The following is a 15,890-nucleotide window of genomic DNA, read 5'->3' as shown; positions in this document are numbered from 1 at the left end:
GCTGTGTTCCTCTGCGTCTTCTCAGAGAACTTGAAGTGGTTTATCACAGGCAGGGATGGGCCATCTCGTCTCAGTCTGCCTCTTTAAAGTGGTCAATCAAGCCTATTCAAGGGCTGGACAATTAACAAATTGACAGGTAGACAGGTGTGGGGTAGATGCAGGGTAGAGTGCAGGATGACAGCTGGGAGGCAGAGGACAGACAGGTGGATGGGAAGACAGAAAGATGGACTGTGCAAGGGCAGGAAGGAAGGGAGTAGACAGATGGATATAAAATGGAAAGGATGGTAGTGGTAGTGACTGCAGTGATCGGCAGGAAGTGGCCAGGCGGGAGGGTGATGGAGAGAATGAATGGACGGTGGCTGGGAAGACAGGTGGATGGCTGGGTGAACGGGAGTGAACTATCTTCACAGGTGGGAAGATGGACAGGTTGGTGGTAAAGGCTGCAGTCTGGTCATATGACTTAAACACGTGGATGAACAAATGAGTGGACGACTGGGCACATGACAGCGGAAGTGGAGGTGACCACGGCACTCACCTAAGACCTCTTCCTCTCTTGCCTGGATGGAGGTGGAGTATGGCTTCGCTTCCGACTTCACCACCAGCTTGAGAACGTTGCGGGCAGCTGTCAGCCAGAAGTCCTCTGCTCCCAGGCAGGGATACCTGCTCAGCCCCCAGGCTCCAGGCCTCTGATGGTTCTGGAACCTCACCATGGCTTGCCCCATTTTGGATCCAGAACCTCATTTGCCTGTCTCCCTTTGGCACCTGGCTTCGACCCCAGCTACAGAATGTCATACCCACGGTATAACCAGACTTGGCACAGACTGTCTCCTGAGAACGCTCTGTGCCTGTTTCAATTCTTTCTTTCTTTCTTTCTTTCTTTTCTTTTTCTTTTTTTGAGACAGGGTCTTGCAGTTTCAAGCTGACTGGCTTGGAACTTGCTATGTATACAAGGGTGGTCTCAAATTTGTGGCAATCCTGCCTCGGCTTCCCCAGTGTGGGGATTTTAGGTGTGACCCTCCACCCTGGCCCTCCTTGTCCATTTTGATACTTACTCTAACCTGAATCACAGTGTGGCCTAAATTCTATCTCAGGTTTAGAACATAATTTAAAAGCTGCCATCTGCTCTGGACCCAAATTCTGAACTCAGAACCCATATCAGAGCTGGAACCTACTCTGCCCTAGAGACCCACAGCCTTTTATGAAACCTGGTCCGGCCTGCAACTTATCTGGATTCCAAATGGAACCAACCCACCAACCTCTAGAACCTGCTCTAGAGTAAAAGCCTGGCTCCCTAGGCTTCTCTGTGCCAGGGTTGTCCAAGCCATGAGGCTCAGGGATGGAAGATGCATTAGTGGGCAGAAAGGGCTGGGGTTACAGAGAAAGTCTACAGAGTAGGTGAGGGCAAGAGGGGAGGGCCTGTTGTTTTCCACTGTGGGACGGACAGCACGAGGGGGCAGGTGTGGGATTGGAGTCCCCTTACCTATGAAGGCTTTCTTGTCATCCTCTGCTCCCAGGCGATAGCATCGTGGGAAGAAGGAGTCAGCATCAGCCTCATCAAACCAAGGCAGATTCCGGAGGTTGAGACACAGGCCCACCTATGGAGATAGCTGCTGAAGGGGCTGGGTAAGACCCAGAGAGTGTCGAGGGGCTCCTCCACATGCAGCATACATTCAGACACCCAGGAAGACCCTGCCTGGAACTTCCAACCCACTTGCAAGGCATAACTTGATATCCATCTCCAGGTTTGCCCAGCTGAGAAGGCCCCACCCTTTCCTACCCATAAAAGCCTATTCTACCCAGGAAGCCTTCAGGGTTCACATCATAGTGTGAATGATGACATAGTACAGTGGTTCTCAACCCTCCTAATGCTGCGACCCTTTAATACAGTTCCTCAGGTTGTGGTGACCCCCAACCATAAAGTTATTTTGTTGCTACTTAGTAACTGTAATTTTGCTACTGTTATGAATCAAAATATAAATATCTAATATGCAGGATGTCTGATATGTGACCCCAGAGGGCTCACACTCCACAGGTTGAGAACCATGGGCATAAGAAATGCTAGTAAACCCTTTATCCTTTACACGGTCTTAGACAACAGACATGTCGGTATTCTCATCTAAAGATGAGGAAGTGGAGCTTGGAGAGGTGGAGTCATTTGCTAAGAAACCCAGGATCAGACACGCTCTGCTCAGGCCAGGGCCCCTTTTGCTCACAGTCATCGACTGGGTGTTTTTCTGTTTTCAGAGTTTATGGAATTCAGCCCACAATCGTCATATCAACATAGGCCAGGTACAGTTTGGGGACTAGATGTGAACCCAAGAACATCTTATCTTGTGTTCTCTGCAGAATCTTCTCTTGACTGGCAAGTATAGCAGGAAGCAGGGCCGCCAGCCCAAAAGGTGGGGTTGGATCCCCTGGGATGTCTACCTTTGTAGTAAAGGAGCCTGCATGGGCATAATGGTTTATCATCTGATCCTTGGAGAGGAAGCGACAATCCAGCACATCTCGCCGAGTGGTCCAGATGAGGTAGGGGGTCTCATTCCGAACCATGCGGGACTAGAGAAAAGGGGAGGAGTGATGGAGACGGGGAGGCCAGAGGGGACAGCTTCTCCCTGCCCTGCTGCATAGAGAGGAGAGGAGGTGTTCAAGGTATCGTCGTCTGGACTCCCCCATCTCTGAATAAAGGCATGAGAAGACGTTTGCTCCAGAGGGTATGCTGAGTAAGCAGACAGCAGGCCAGATTTCCAGCCTCTACTTGGACCTCCTGTCCCAAGGCAGTAACTAAGCTGTACACCATGATGCCACACCTTGCTCTGTGACCATCAGTGATTGACAGGGACTCCAATCAACGAGCACAAAGCATGGACAGAGGCTCTCTATGGACCCAACCTTCCCATTCTCCCTACAACTCTGGGACACAGGATGGTTATTAGCTAGCAACACTGTAGCAGGTTCTACTCTATTTTAGAGACAGGCTCCTGCTATGCAGCCCATGGAAGCCTCAAACTCACTAGGTAGCCCAGGCTACCTTCTAACTCATGGTCTTCCTGTTCAGCCTCCCAAGTGCTAGATTACAGATGTGCATGACCCTGCCCATCTCTGTGTATTGGGAAAGGTTGCTTCAGGTCAGGTATGGTGGCACAGACCCAGAACTCGAAAGGCAGAGGCAGGCAGATCTCTGAGTTCAAAGCCAGCCTGGTCTACAGGGTGAGTTCCAGGATAGCCAGGGCCACACAGAGAAACCCTGTCTTGGAGAGAAAAAGAGTAAGAAAGAACGAGCAAAGGCTTCATGCTGACAATGTCATGTTGTTCTTCTGGTGAGCTGCAGTCTCTGTGGCCTTGTTTGTGGGGATCTGTCCCTCTGAGTCTCATCTGTGGAATGCACGAGCCCCCCCTTAACCCCCCCTTAGAGGGCTTGAGTGAGGGCGAATGACCTGACACAGGAGAAACAGAACAGGATTCAAAAGAGGTGTGCTGGTGCTTGCCTGCTGCTGCTGGCCTGGTTTGGTTTTTTGCTTTTCCGAGACAGGGTTTCTGTGTGTAGCTCTGGCTGTCTGGGAACTCTCTTTGTAGACCAGGCTGGCCTTGAACTCACGGAGATCCACTCGCCTCTGCCTCCCCAGTGCGGGGATTAAAGGAGTGCGCCACCACCTGGAATAGTGCTTGCCTGCAACTCTAGCACTCAGGAGGCTGAGGAAGGAGAACTTGAGTACAAGGTCAGCCAGACCTCAGCTTTATAGTGGAACTCTGTTTCCTTCTTCTTCTTCTTCTTCTTCTTCTTCTTCTTCTTCTTCTTCTTCTTCTTCTTCTTCTTCTTCTTCTTTCTTCCTTCTTTTTTGCTTTCTTTCTTCTCTATGTAGCCCTGGTTTGTCACTCTGTAGACCAGGCTGGCCTTGAACTCACAGAGATCCACCTGCCTCTAACTCCTGAGTGCTGGGATTAAAGGTGTGGGCCTCTACCACCTGGCCAGGAAGAGACTCTTAAAGAGGGATTGTTTAGATCAGGCTGGTCTGTGGGGCATTGTCTTGATTACACTAACTGATGTGGGAAGACCCGGATCAGGACGGGTACGACTGTTCCTTGAGCTTGGGTCCTGGGTAGTGTACGGGCAGAGGAGAGCTGAGTAGAGAGCCAAGCACGAATTCAGTTCTCTGCTCCTGACTATGGATGTGATGTGACCGCTGTCTGAAGGTCTCCTGACTATGGATGTGATGTGACCTCTGTCTAAAGGTCTTTCCCTGGACTTCTCTGCTATGACTGACTATAACCTGGAACTAGAAGCTAAATTTTCTAGGCTAAGTTGCTTTTTGTCAGGGCATTTTATTATAGAAACAGAAAATCACTGAAGCCAGCCAGATGACACATAATGGTACCTGTGGCCAAGACCTAATACCTGAGCCAATCCCCAGACCACGTGATGGAATGAGAGAATTAACTTCAGAAAGTTGTCCTCTGACCTTCACTTGTGCATGTGGCATGTGCAGGCCCACACCCACATGTGGTGGTATTTGCTCTGTCCATGACCTTGGGCTATAGGGCCCAAAGGAGGCGGGGCTTTTTTTTTTTGTATACCACCTCTTATAAGGAGTTGGAGGAGGGTCACATGCCTCTTCTCCCTGCTCCTGCCAGCGAGGTAGAGGAGAGAGATGGATCAGTGGTTAAGAGCACTGACTGATGTTCCAGAGGACCCTGGTTCAATCCCCTGGCTGTCTGGTGTCCAGTCACACCAGGATAAAAATAAAAAGAAAGAGGAAGGAGGAGGCATGTGGCCCTTCTTCAACTCCTTATAAGAGGTCATATACAACGGCAGAAAGCACTCACTCCTTTGGGCCCTATAGCCCAAGGTCATGGTCAGAGCAAATACCACTACATCCACATACATACATACAAATCACACACAGAGAGAAAAAGAAATGGTAGTTTCATATAGTTCACTTAGTCTGGGTGGGGTCAAGCTCTGAACTTGCGCCCTCTCAACACACATGCCCTTCATACCAGCACGCCAGCCTCTCAAGTTTTGGTGTGCATATTTCTGTGTATAGGAGTGTGTGTGTGTGTGTGTGTGTGTGTGTGTGTGTGTGTGTGTGTGTGCATGTGCGCGTGGAAGCCAGAGGACAATCTTGGGTCCCACCAGGAGCCACCCATTTTGCTTTTTTGTTTTTTTTTAAGAATGTATTTTTTTTATTTCCTGTATACGGGTGTTTTGCCTGCAAGTATGTCTGTGTACCAAATTCATGCAGCACCCAGGGAGGCCAGGAGGTGGTGTCAGATTTCTTGGAACTTGAGTTACAGACTGTTGTGAGCTGTCATGTGGGTGCTGGGAATCAAATCTATGTAGGAGCAGCCCGTGCTCTTAACCGCTGAGCCACTTTGCAGTCCTCCATCTTGTTTCTGCCAAAGCGTCTCTCACTGGACTGGAGCTTGTACGGTACACTATGCTAGTTGGCCAGCAAGCCCTAGGGACCCCACCAGTCTCTGCCTCCCCAGCACGGAGATTACCAGCTTCCCACCACCACCATGCCTGGCCTATTTTTTTTTTTTTTTTTTTTTTTTTGAGACACAGTTTCTCTGTGTAGCCCTGACTGTCCTGGAACACCCTCTGTAGACCAGGCTGGCCTCAAACTCACAGAGATCCTCCTGCCTCTGCCTCTCGAGTGCTGGGATTAAAGGCGTGCCCCACCACTGTTCAGCTGACACACCTGGGTTCTGGGGCTTGAACTGAGGTCCTCACCTGATTGAAAGACACATCACCTTTGCTTGTCTCTTGACTTTTAAAGCCATTTCTTACAGCCTTCATTTACCAAGGGCAAAGGAAGGAGATGAGCAAAGTAGTCTGTATGCGGTAGGGAGAGCCATCAAAACCACCATGAGTAGAGGATGTGGTCACCCTAGCAGCCCTACCACTCTGCAGACCTAGTCAATCTTTAGAGAAGCAATCTGATTTTCCAGACTGGAAGCTGGAGTTCAGAGAAGGAAGGACATCCAATTGGATGGTCTTTCTCTGAACAGACGCCTCCTGCCAGCCCCCCGTTATGTACTGACCCCTACAGTCCTCACCATCAAAGCGTGTACCCCATCCAGGTCATCAAGTTCCAGAAACCCATCGAAGTCCAACAGCTGTGACTCCCGAAACTCCTCATTCTCCTCTTCGTCCTCTGTGGATGTGAAGGGTGACTCCATGGGACTGTGTCTATGCCCCACAGCCCTTTAAGGTCTCAACCCTGGACCAGTGGGAAGCAATGGAAAAGGTCTCAGGAAGGACAGCTTGTGCACAAGGACAGACCTACTCACCATCCTCTGTGGCATCACTATCACCCATCACCAAACTGTCTAGATCCTTCGGGGGTGGTGGCAGGGTGGTGCCTTGGGGAGGGACCATCTTTTTTTCTACCCATCCCCTCTGGCGCAATAGACACCGGATCACTGGGTAGCGGCCATGAATCATGAAGATCTTCTTCTGCTGTAAGGTGAGAGGCAGGGACTTCCTTCAGCATCAGACATATAGGAGGCAATGGTGAACCAGACAGGATCTCTGCCTTCAGGGAATTTTTATATCCCAGTAGGAGGCAGCTTATAAACAAGAAGAAAAATAAACATGAATAGCTAACAGTTACTGAATACCCATTATGTGGTAAGCTCTTACATGCACCACTAAGAACAATTTGCATTTTAATTACATATTAAAGGCACACAGAGGCTAAACAGTCTCTCCAAAATTACATGGTAGTTAAGTGACCGAGCAAAGACTTCTTCCTTTCTGTTTGGTGCTGGGGATTAAGCCCAGGGCCTTGTACACATTCTAACACTGATATTCCCAGTCTCAAACTGGGCAAACTGGGCAGGAGCCACAAATGCAGAGCTGAACAAGTGGCAGTTCAAGCAGGGTGGAGTAGCATGTGCAAAGGCCTGGAGGCTAGCTAGAAGTCAGAAGGAACTGAAGGGCCAGGGAGAGAAGTCTGACAAACGAGAGCTCCCAAGAAGAACGGAGTGTGCCGGGCGGTGGTGGCGCACGCCTTTAATCCCAGCACTCGGGAGGCAGAGACAGGCGGATCTCTGTGAGTTCGAGGCCAGCCTGGGCTACCAAGTGAGTTCCAGGAAAGGAACAAAGCTACACAGAGAAACCCTGTCTCGAAAAACCAAAACCAAAAAAAAAAACAAAAACAAAAAACACCAAACCAAAACAAACAAACAAACAAAAAAAGAATAACGGAGTGTGACTGGACTGTGGAGGGCCCCATGGACCCTAACATTTAGCTTTGTATTTTATAAGGAGAGGAATGAGTCAAGAGGGTAAGGAAGGAAGTAAAGGAAGCTCTATAAGTTTGCATGCAAATGCATGGAGAATGAATGGGGGTGGGGGGAAGGGCACAGAGGCAGATCCTTAGGAGGGTGCCATGGTCTGAACAACTGTGATAGTTAGAAGGAGGGTCCTAATGTAGAAACTGGGAGGGAGGTGCTACTTGAGACTCATTTTGGAGGTGTGGATGAGTTTGCTGATGGGTGGATGGAACTGGAAGAACGGATTTCTGGTCTCTAAAACACGTGATGGGGAAAACTGGATGGGGGGGGGAGGACGACGGGTTTAGAGACGGAACGGGGTAAGGTTTGGAATGCAAGTGTGAGGTACTGGTGAGCTCTTTGGGTGGAGACATCCAACAGAGGGCTGGATCTCCAGGGTGGGGGCTGGAGACAGGAAAAGGGGGTGCAGGACACGGTGTGATCCTGGACTCCCAAGCTCAAGAGAGGAGGTGCGTGGAGAGGGACCCAAGGAATCACAAACATCTGGGGAATCTTCAGAGGCAGAGGCCAGGGAGTAAGCGAGGGAAACTAGGAGTGTGAGCCAGCCATTCAGCCCAGGGTGGAGTGCGGACCCGTTTGTGAGACACAGTGCCCCAGCAGGAGGAAGGCAGTTAGGGGCTGCGGGACGTGGCTCCTTACTGGATACCAGGGCCCTAGATGAGAGTAATTTCTAATGGGAATGGGATAAAAGTGCTGGGAATCAGGGCTGAGAGAGCTGAAGAACGTATCCCTAGGTAGAGACAATTCAGCCAAGACTCTGGGCCTAAAGAGGGGCTGAGGACGGAGGTGAGGGACACTTACAGATGCGCAAGCGTGTGTGTGTGTCTCTGTGTGTGTGCATGTATTAAGTCTTTGACATTTATGGATTTATTTTTTAAGGATATGAGAAACCAGTAAGCGTAGCCACCGTCCCCCATCCCCTCCGACCTTGACGGCTCTCTCTACGTGGATTTTGGCGTTTCTGAGTCGGCCCATGGAGTGAGGTCCCTTGGAGAATCCTCGCCAGAGGACAAGGGAATCTGCAGAGAGATGCGGAGCAGGAACACAGAAAGCTGAGGGTTTGGCCCCAGGACTTCTCTGACTCCGGGTGCCCGCGCTCCCTTGCCCCTACCCTGTATCCGGTGCTCTCCAGACTCCCCATTCCTTCCACCCTCGCAACCTCTCCCTGCAGCCGTCAGGATGTCAGGGCTGGCTGCCCGCGCTGCGCCTCACCATCAGGCGGGGGCGGGACATCAGGCAGGTGCTCATCCAGGGTCGTGGGGAGCAGGGAGCAGACTGGGTAGGGATTCGCAGTGCCCTGAGCACCCGGCACGAACTCGTGGGCGCTGCTTAGGTGGCGCACAGGCAATGGGCTGCAATCCCCACGGCTGCCGCCGCAGTGCGCCACCTCGGGCCTGGCGGAGGCGGGCACAGGCCATTGTAGCCTCCTTGGCGGGCGGAACTCGGAGCTGCTGCGTGCCCAGGGCCACCGGGAAGGGGAATTGGTGCAGAGCTCGGGTGGCTGCGGCCTCCCGTGCCAGCTGCACTCTGAGCCGTCCTCCTGGTCGTAACAGGCGGCTGTAGGCCCAAGCTGCCCCGCGTTCAGGAAAAGAGCCGCGCTGAGGGCCTGCATGCGCCTTTCGCCAGGATCACTCCTGGCACCCCAGTGTGCGGCTCTACCCAGGCGCCCTCCGGGGCTCCGCCCTCTGTTTCCCATCTCCTAGGAGACCGTTGCCCAGGCACAATCAGACTCAAGACGGCTGGAAAGCCGCCATAGGAAAGTGGAGTTAGGACTTTTCATGGTGTTTTTGGCTCTGGGCCTCACTTGCCACACGCCCTTGCTGAGCCAGGTACTGAGGATGGAAGAACCAAACACTGGGGCGACCTTTAGAGTTCCTTGTTTTTTGTGCCTTGGACCACACACCAAGGCTCTGGGATAAGGGCTGCCAAGTGGTCCCCGACCTTATGGAGCTTACAGTGTGTGGAAATCCAAAAGTTAGCAAAAGAAACAAAAAAGTATTGCAGGGAAAAAGCAGTGAGCTGAAACTGGGAAGGCTTCCTGACGGTAAGGCAGTTAGGGGTGTGCTCTCAAGTGACCGGTTGAACTAATGGTGTATATACAAAGGAGTCAGGAACCACCAAGGGAAGAGATGAAATCACCTTCTAGCAGTGGAGTCTCAGCAACTGCCCTGGAGAGGAGGCTGAGAACATTTCTATAGGGGGATTACAGGCAGCTGGTGAGACTGGATCATCCAGTGGGGCCTGGGTGGAGATGACAGATCTTTGGGCTACGTGTGGGGTGACAACGTGAGGTTCAGAGCACACACTGCCTCTTCCACAAACATGAAAAAGTAAAATCATTTTTATCAACTGAAAAAATGGAAAGACACAGAGTACTTCATATTCTGGCCAAATCTAAGTGAGCAAGGCACTATCTTCAGAATTCTTTAGAGAAAATAAGTGAGACTCCAAAACAGTACATAACTTGTCTCAAAATCACACAGCATAGCCAATCCTAGTACAGAGGTCTGGTTCCAACATCTTTTTTTGAGACAGGGTCTCGTGTACTCCAGGCTGATTTTCAACAACTGGACTGCCACACGTGGTGCCGGATGGAATTCAAGACTTCAAGCATGCTAGACAAAGCAGTCCAGCAACTGTGCTACCTGCCCAGACACTTGGGCTTCCTGTTGGGGTTAGAAGCACCAAATGGAGTCATAGAGGCCAACTCTAGCAGTGTCTACTCAATCCAGCTGTCAGTCACCAGGAAGTCTGCCTTTGTAAGGAAGGTCCCAGCTACCTGTCCAGCCAAACCCAACCAGAGATTTCCCCCCGACCCTGCAAATGGCTGGGAGCTGAACTTCCAAGAAAAGAGGGAGGACTGACTACTTGGAAGCAATCTGGTCTGTTCTCAGGCTGCAAATCTGGTTATAGGGACTTTGGACCTTGGGAGATAACTACATAGCAAAGTTTTGACTGGCTCACCGGAAAAAGGATGTTCTTTGAGGGTGGAGTGACCAGCTGCCATTTCCTCCTGATGAGTAAGCTTCACCAAGACCTTTAATAGTCACTGCAAAGCTAGAAGAGTGCCATGTACCACAGGGTCCAACTAATTCAATAAAGCAGGAGGTCACAGAGGTGGTGTCATAAAGGGATGGTAGCTAGTCAAGCTGCCCCCACCTCCTTTAACACTCACCAGTTCTTTTCAAAAGACCCCCGGGGGGGGGGCTATTGATGTAGCCTGGTGATAGATTTGCACATTGCGCTCAAGACCCTGGGTTCAATCCCAGCACTGAGAAACAATTCCTGCCAAACCTCAGCAAATACTCCTTTGGCCATCCAGAAAGCTCAGCTCTTTCTCACACACACCTTTTTATTTCATTTCTGTAGTTCAAGGATGGCCTAGAACTCACAGAAGTGCTGTTTCCAATTTCCAAGTGCTAGAATTACAAGTGTGAGGCAGCATGCCGGGCTCAAGGCCAGTTGTTCCCGCAGCTTTCCCCGATCCCCTCTCCTGCAAGCAGATCCGCCACCCCACCACGTCCAACCATGAGCACCACTCTTAAGGGACTACTGACAGACCTTGCTTGTCCTGGGTCTGCTTTTATCAAAGTATGACTGGGTGTCAGCACTGATGCCCAGCACACACAGGTTAAACAGGAGGAACAGCAAGTAGAGGATCAACTACTGTTCACCCAGTATCTGCATGGCAGGTAGTGATACAGCTCCCACTGTCTCTACATTAGGAGACAAGAGAAAGGGTCACTTACTTCAGGAGCCACCCAAAGTCACAGGCACTGTCTGATGGAATTCCTGAGCACTTTCAGTACCAAGTTACCTGTAGCTATCCAACATCTGCAAAGTCACCAATGAGACTAAGATCTTGAGACAGTGTAGAGTGATTCCTGCTAGCACAGGCAGAAATCTCTCCCTCTGGCTCACAGGATGGGAGATTTGGAGCAAGCTATTTTGGACTGTGGCACCTGTTTCCTTATCTACAAAGTGGGGTCCTGGTTTCTGAGGACACCTGAAGATAGACTAGAAGCATGATGTGAAAACACTATTATCTCTGTTCAGGCAGAGACCACCTTCAGAGTAATGGTGCCTGATTGCAGTGAAGGTCTCGGAGTCAGGGCCCTTGGCAGAGATCAATGACAAAATTGCCTGGTGGACTGCTCCAGACCCAAGTGCCAGCCATACATGGCTCCAAGGAATAAAAACAGCTGTCCTTCCACACATACACAGAGCACAGACCTCATGCAGCCCGAAAGGGGCAGGAAGAGACTTTAATTAGGGGAAGGGAGGATTCATCAGAATCAGAGACAGCGAGCGTGGGAGCAGAGGAGTCGGAGTAGGCGAAGCCCAGCTGGGCACTCAAGGACTCACCTCTGCACCTCCAGCACAGGCACTGGACCCAGACAGGCAAGCCTTGGGGCCTCTCAGCTGGGGAGGTGTTGGGGGGGCGACTCCAGGTGGCCCCTGCAGCCAGAAGTTGCCTGGCTTTTGGACCCCAGCTCCTAGGTCTGCCTGGCAATCATAGATTCAGCCCTTGTTCCCAACCAGTGCGGTGGCCATCTTCAGGCAGAACTCAGGAGGCTAGTAGAGAGTCCTTACCACCTCTATTGGGCCCAAGGAGTAAGACAGCAAGGAAGAGAAACTGGAGTCTGAAACTTCTCTCCCCACCTGGGGTGCTGCAGGAAAAATAGTCGCCTTCTGGCTCCAGGCCCGCCCAGACCACAGCGACCAATAAGGTACAATCACTGGGGCCAGTCACAGCCACTGGAGGTGGAGGTTGTTTAAAAAAAAAGACAAAAAGGTTACAGTCTTCCACAAGCACAGAGTTTAGGTTTCAAGACGTTTAAAAAAAAAAAGTCTGTCCCGGCCCAGGGGACTAAACATCAGAAGCTAGTCTGACCAGACACGTGTGGCCTTGGGGTAGGTCCACTGCTGCCTTTTTGCACAGCTAGAAAGCACACCACACCCACCTCCCGCATCCAATGCCCACCCAACCCTGCTTCCTGCTGCTGCCGCTGCCGCCGCACTGCTGCTCCGGGGAGTGACTCCAGGACACCTTCGCAGACACGCAGAGACACAGGGAAGGCCAAGGGGGAAGGCCGCGAGATCCAGCCAGATGGTTTAAAACTGTCAAAGAGAATGACAGGCAATGAATGGGGCTACTGTATCCTGCCTGATGAGCCTATTGCAGGTAAGCGGGCTCTGAGCCGCTGTTGTTCAGGTCTCTGAGTACAGGATCAGGTTTTGGTACTTCACGAGCATACTCTTTCTTTTTGAACCTCCATGTGGGTACTGGGATCCAAACCCAGGTCCTCTGAAAGAGAACAAGTGCTCTTAATCACCAAGTCATCTCTACAGCCCCATGAGCATGCTCTTAACCTGGCCAGACTAGCAGTGATCTGAAGACACTTGCCTAAAACACAAAATCAGAAAGAGAAACAATTCAGTGTTGAGGGCTTCCCCACAGCTTGCCTGGTGTAACTGAAGCAGCTTTCGATACGGAGACCCACACGTGAAGGGCTAGAGGACTCAGTGAGCCAAGAGAGAGGGACAAGGTCTGGTACTTTACGTTAAACTTTGAGTGACTGTCAAACTAGAACAGGCCTTAGAAGAGCTTTCTGCTCCCTGTGGCACGCGCACGCGCAAACCCCCCCCCCCCCCCCCCACACACACACTGGGCTTCAGGTCCTGTATGTCCAGCACCTGGCCCCACCCTTAGCCCCTGCAACATGTTAGGTATTTTTGTCTTTGTCCACACCCTCACAGCTGGTCTGGCAGGGGATGGTTCAGCCTGGAAGCAACAACCACTAAACCTGCAGGATGGGCCCCTAGGTTTATTATTCCAGGTTCTGAGCCCCTCTTGGCCAGGAGAAGTACAGAGCTGGTTACTGCTCGCAGTTCACTTCGGATTCAGCTGGAAGAGATTGTTGCAGTACAGTCCCTAGCCTGTCCTTTAGTCTTCTTACCTGTAAAGCTTGGAAATACAACTGGGAAGTTCTTATTTACTTAACATACAGAGAAGGTCCTTATACGTCTGACTGGGCAGACCGCTTACCAAACTCCCAATTTAAGGAAGGGGAAGCACAGAAACATCAGGAGCAATGAAGCAAACAAGAACCCACACAACACTACAAGCTCCAGGCATGGGAGTGTGCAACTCTACTCTGAGTGTCATGAGAACTGACACTATGCTGTTTAACTTTACTGCCTCTGTAAGAATTTAAGTGCAGCTGGGTGTGGTGACACACACCTTTAATCCCGGCACTCAGAAGGCAGAGACAGGCAGATTTCTATGAGTCCAGACTGATCTACTTAGTGAGTTCCAGGCCTGCCAAGGCTACATAGTGAGACCAGGCCTCAAAAACAAAAGACAATAAACATTAAGTACTAGGGGCTTAGTGATTAAATACTGCTCCCCCTGGAGAACCTGAGGCCCAGTTCCCAGCACCCACACCAGTCAGCTCCTACAGCTCCAGCCCCAGGTGATTTGCATCCCCTGTACTGGAACCTGTGGGCATAATCAATCTCGCTCTCAATCTCTCTCCTCTGCTGCCCCCGCACCCCCCCCCCAGCACTCTCATGTGATCTTACCTAATGTTCAACCTCCCTGAAAGATGCACATTAACAGCAGAGGAAATGAACAGCTGAGGAGAGCAAGCCTTAGTTGAGCAGTTCAGTGATGTGCCTGGGGGAGGCAGAGGAGTCAGTCCCACACTTGGGGCTGATTTGTGAGTATAAACAACACTGCCTTGTGCACTGGCCAACCACAGGATAATTAAACCCCAGGGGAAGTGGGTATCATTTCCATTTTTAGGATTCTGAACTCCCCTGGGCTGGGTCTGTATGCACTAGTAAGAACAAACATTAACTCTACCAAGGAGGGACCAGACAGCTCTGAGTGGGATGTATCAACAAACCAGAGACTGTTTGGAAGGCAGAGGCATGTCCTGAACCTCTAGACAAAGCTATGCCGCCCGCTCCTCTTGTAAACAAGCCCTCCTCTTCAGAGCACAGAAGTCCTTCAGTCTGATGGCCACAAGCCATGGGTAATGGGAAACATGTTGAAGAAACCAAAATGGTAAGCCTGAGAAACAGACACTGAAGAAAAATATTTATGTCTGCTCGAGAAGTGGGCTTACACACGACTAACTGTCCTATGGTCTCAGGAGTCACAGGCACTTTAACTTCCTCACTCCGGGGTTTGAACTAGGACAGGTAGAGACTATGTAGAACTGGGAAATACAGAATTCATGCCTACAGTTCCACCAGAGACTTGCCTCCCAGACTTGCAGAAATAAAAGAAAAACAACTTGGGGCTCTCAAGGATGAAACCTTTGGCCTCACTCAGGACTATCTTGTCAATGCCACATTCCCAGAACCCATGGCTTCTTCCAACCTCTGGTATGGAGAGAGAGGGGAGGTCCTACTCACATTCTTGAGGAACTCCTCAGCCACAATACGGGCCCGGGCATTGACTGAGAGCTTCATCTCACTGATCTCCTTGTCAATCTCTTCCATGAAGTGGATTACAAAGTCCACCAATTTGTGTTTGTACATCTGCTCCGTGTGGAAGTTGGTGATGAGAAAGCTGATGTCATACCCCTAGGGAGGGAAGCCAGCAGGGAAGGAGGAGAAGACACAAGACAAAATTAGCCCCCCAGGGACACTTGCTTGTCATATCTTCTCCACACTCACACAAAGGCATCCAACTGGCTACCATCTTCTCCAGAGCTATTATCCACTTGCTTGGGGAGGGGGGCATAGGGATGAGTGCACGTTTTGTCTGTCTGCTGGATCCAAGCCACTGAACCCAGTTCAAAATCGTGTGCTAGGTCAGATGTCCCTGAAAGACTGTGGCACAAACAGCCCTGTACTGGAAATGAGCTAAGGGAATGAAGGAACCACAAATCTTACTCCAAAGAATCCGATCCAATAGTCAAAATCACAGTGGAACCGACAGGGAAGAGGATGGAACTAGAGCCGTTTCCTACAGGAGGATGTGTGAGGAAGAGCTCATCTACTCTACAGAGAACAGAGACAAGGTGGCTCAAGGTGAAGAACTGAGCAATACATTTGCTGTGTTGGGTGATGGTCTTTGCTGCTCTAACATGGTGGCTGTAGGTCACCAGAGAGACTTGGCAGGGAACCTATGGAGTAGACTCAAGTACCTTAAAATACGAAGGCAGGCAGCAAGCATCTCACTGTTTACTGGGGCTTTGAGAGGCTGGACTTCAGTTGGGAGAGCTTAGGAAGGTTTTTGTTATGTTTTTCTTATCTTTCTTCTTCCCCTCTCTCTCTTTTGGAGATATGTATCAAAATTAGCCTAGGCTGGCTCCAAACACGTGATTTTCCTGGTCAGTCTCCCCACACCGAGAGTACAACAATACCCACTGCAGCCACCTCAGGAAGGATTCTGAAATCACTGTTTTGTCTGTGACTAGGACCAAGACTCTGTGAAGGAGGGCACTGCACAGACCTACCTCCTCCTGGGGTTCTGTTTCCCGCTACCACATACTGCTGACTCAGTCCAGGCAGTGACACCTTACAGCTGGAAAAACAGCTGCCCTTGGCCTACAACCCCACAGACCCAGGGAATA

General features: G+C 50.8%; 3 protein-coding genes across 12 annotated transcripts in view; 1 reads left to right on the top strand and 2 right to left on the bottom strand.

Annotated features, from left to right (window-relative positions):
• Positions 1-10,436, bottom strand: part of Ttll3 (tubulin tyrosine ligase like 3) — a 25,789-nt gene extending 15,353 nt beyond the window's left edge. For 3 of the 10 annotated variants that reach the window (XR_009378355.1, XM_059258354.1, XM_059258358.1), the window contains exons 1-7: positions 8,512-8,989; positions 8,227-8,318; positions 6,292-6,460; positions 6,058-6,155; positions 2,428-2,556; positions 1,481-1,595; positions 536-640 (exon numbers count right to left, since the gene is read on the bottom strand). Coding sequence is in view for 8 of the 10 variants with exons in the window: in XM_059258354.1 (XP_059114337.1) it covers positions 536-640; positions 1,481-1,595; positions 2,428-2,556; positions 6,058-6,155; positions 6,292-6,460; positions 8,227-8,318; positions 8,512-8,911 (1,108 nt within the window). In the remaining 2 variants the exon portion in view is untranslated. Of the gene's footprint in view, positions 1-535; positions 641-1,480; positions 1,596-2,427; positions 2,557-6,057; positions 6,156-6,291; positions 6,461-8,226; positions 8,319-8,511; positions 8,991-10,263 lie in introns of those variants that run through there. The other 7 variants (XM_059258356.1, XM_059258357.1, XR_009378356.1 and 4 more) reach the window with 6 other exon arrangements.
• The window catches only part of Tada3 (transcriptional adaptor 3), a 26,738-nt gene continuing 17,213 nt past the window's right edge, over positions 6,366-15,890 (top strand). The window contains exons 1-2 of the mRNA XM_059258363.1: positions 6,366-6,467; positions 8,179-8,357. The gene's annotated coding sequence lies outside the window, so the exon portion shown is untranslated. The remainder of the gene's footprint in view (positions 6,468-8,178; positions 8,358-15,890) is intronic.
• Positions 11,534-15,890, bottom strand: part of Arpc4 (actin related protein 2/3 complex subunit 4) — an 11,086-nt gene continuing 6,729 nt past the window's right edge. Inside the window, exons 5-6 of the mRNA XM_059258367.1 lie at positions 14,725-14,895; positions 11,534-12,420 (exon numbers count right to left, since the gene is read on the bottom strand). Coding sequence (XP_059114350.1) covers positions 12,415-12,420; positions 14,725-14,895 — 177 coding nt within the window. The 3' untranslated portion in view covers positions 11,534-12,414. The remainder of the gene's footprint in view (positions 12,421-14,724; positions 14,896-15,890) is intronic.

The sequence above is a fragment of the Peromyscus eremicus genome, chromosome 3 (assembly GCF_949786415.1).
Source record: "Peromyscus eremicus chromosome 3, PerEre_H2_v1, whole genome shotgun sequence".
NCBI lineage: Eukaryota > Metazoa > Chordata > Mammalia > Rodentia > Cricetidae > Peromyscus > Peromyscus eremicus.
Note: the sequence above shows the minus strand (reverse complement) of the source record. Positions and strands in the feature narration are given on the sequence as shown.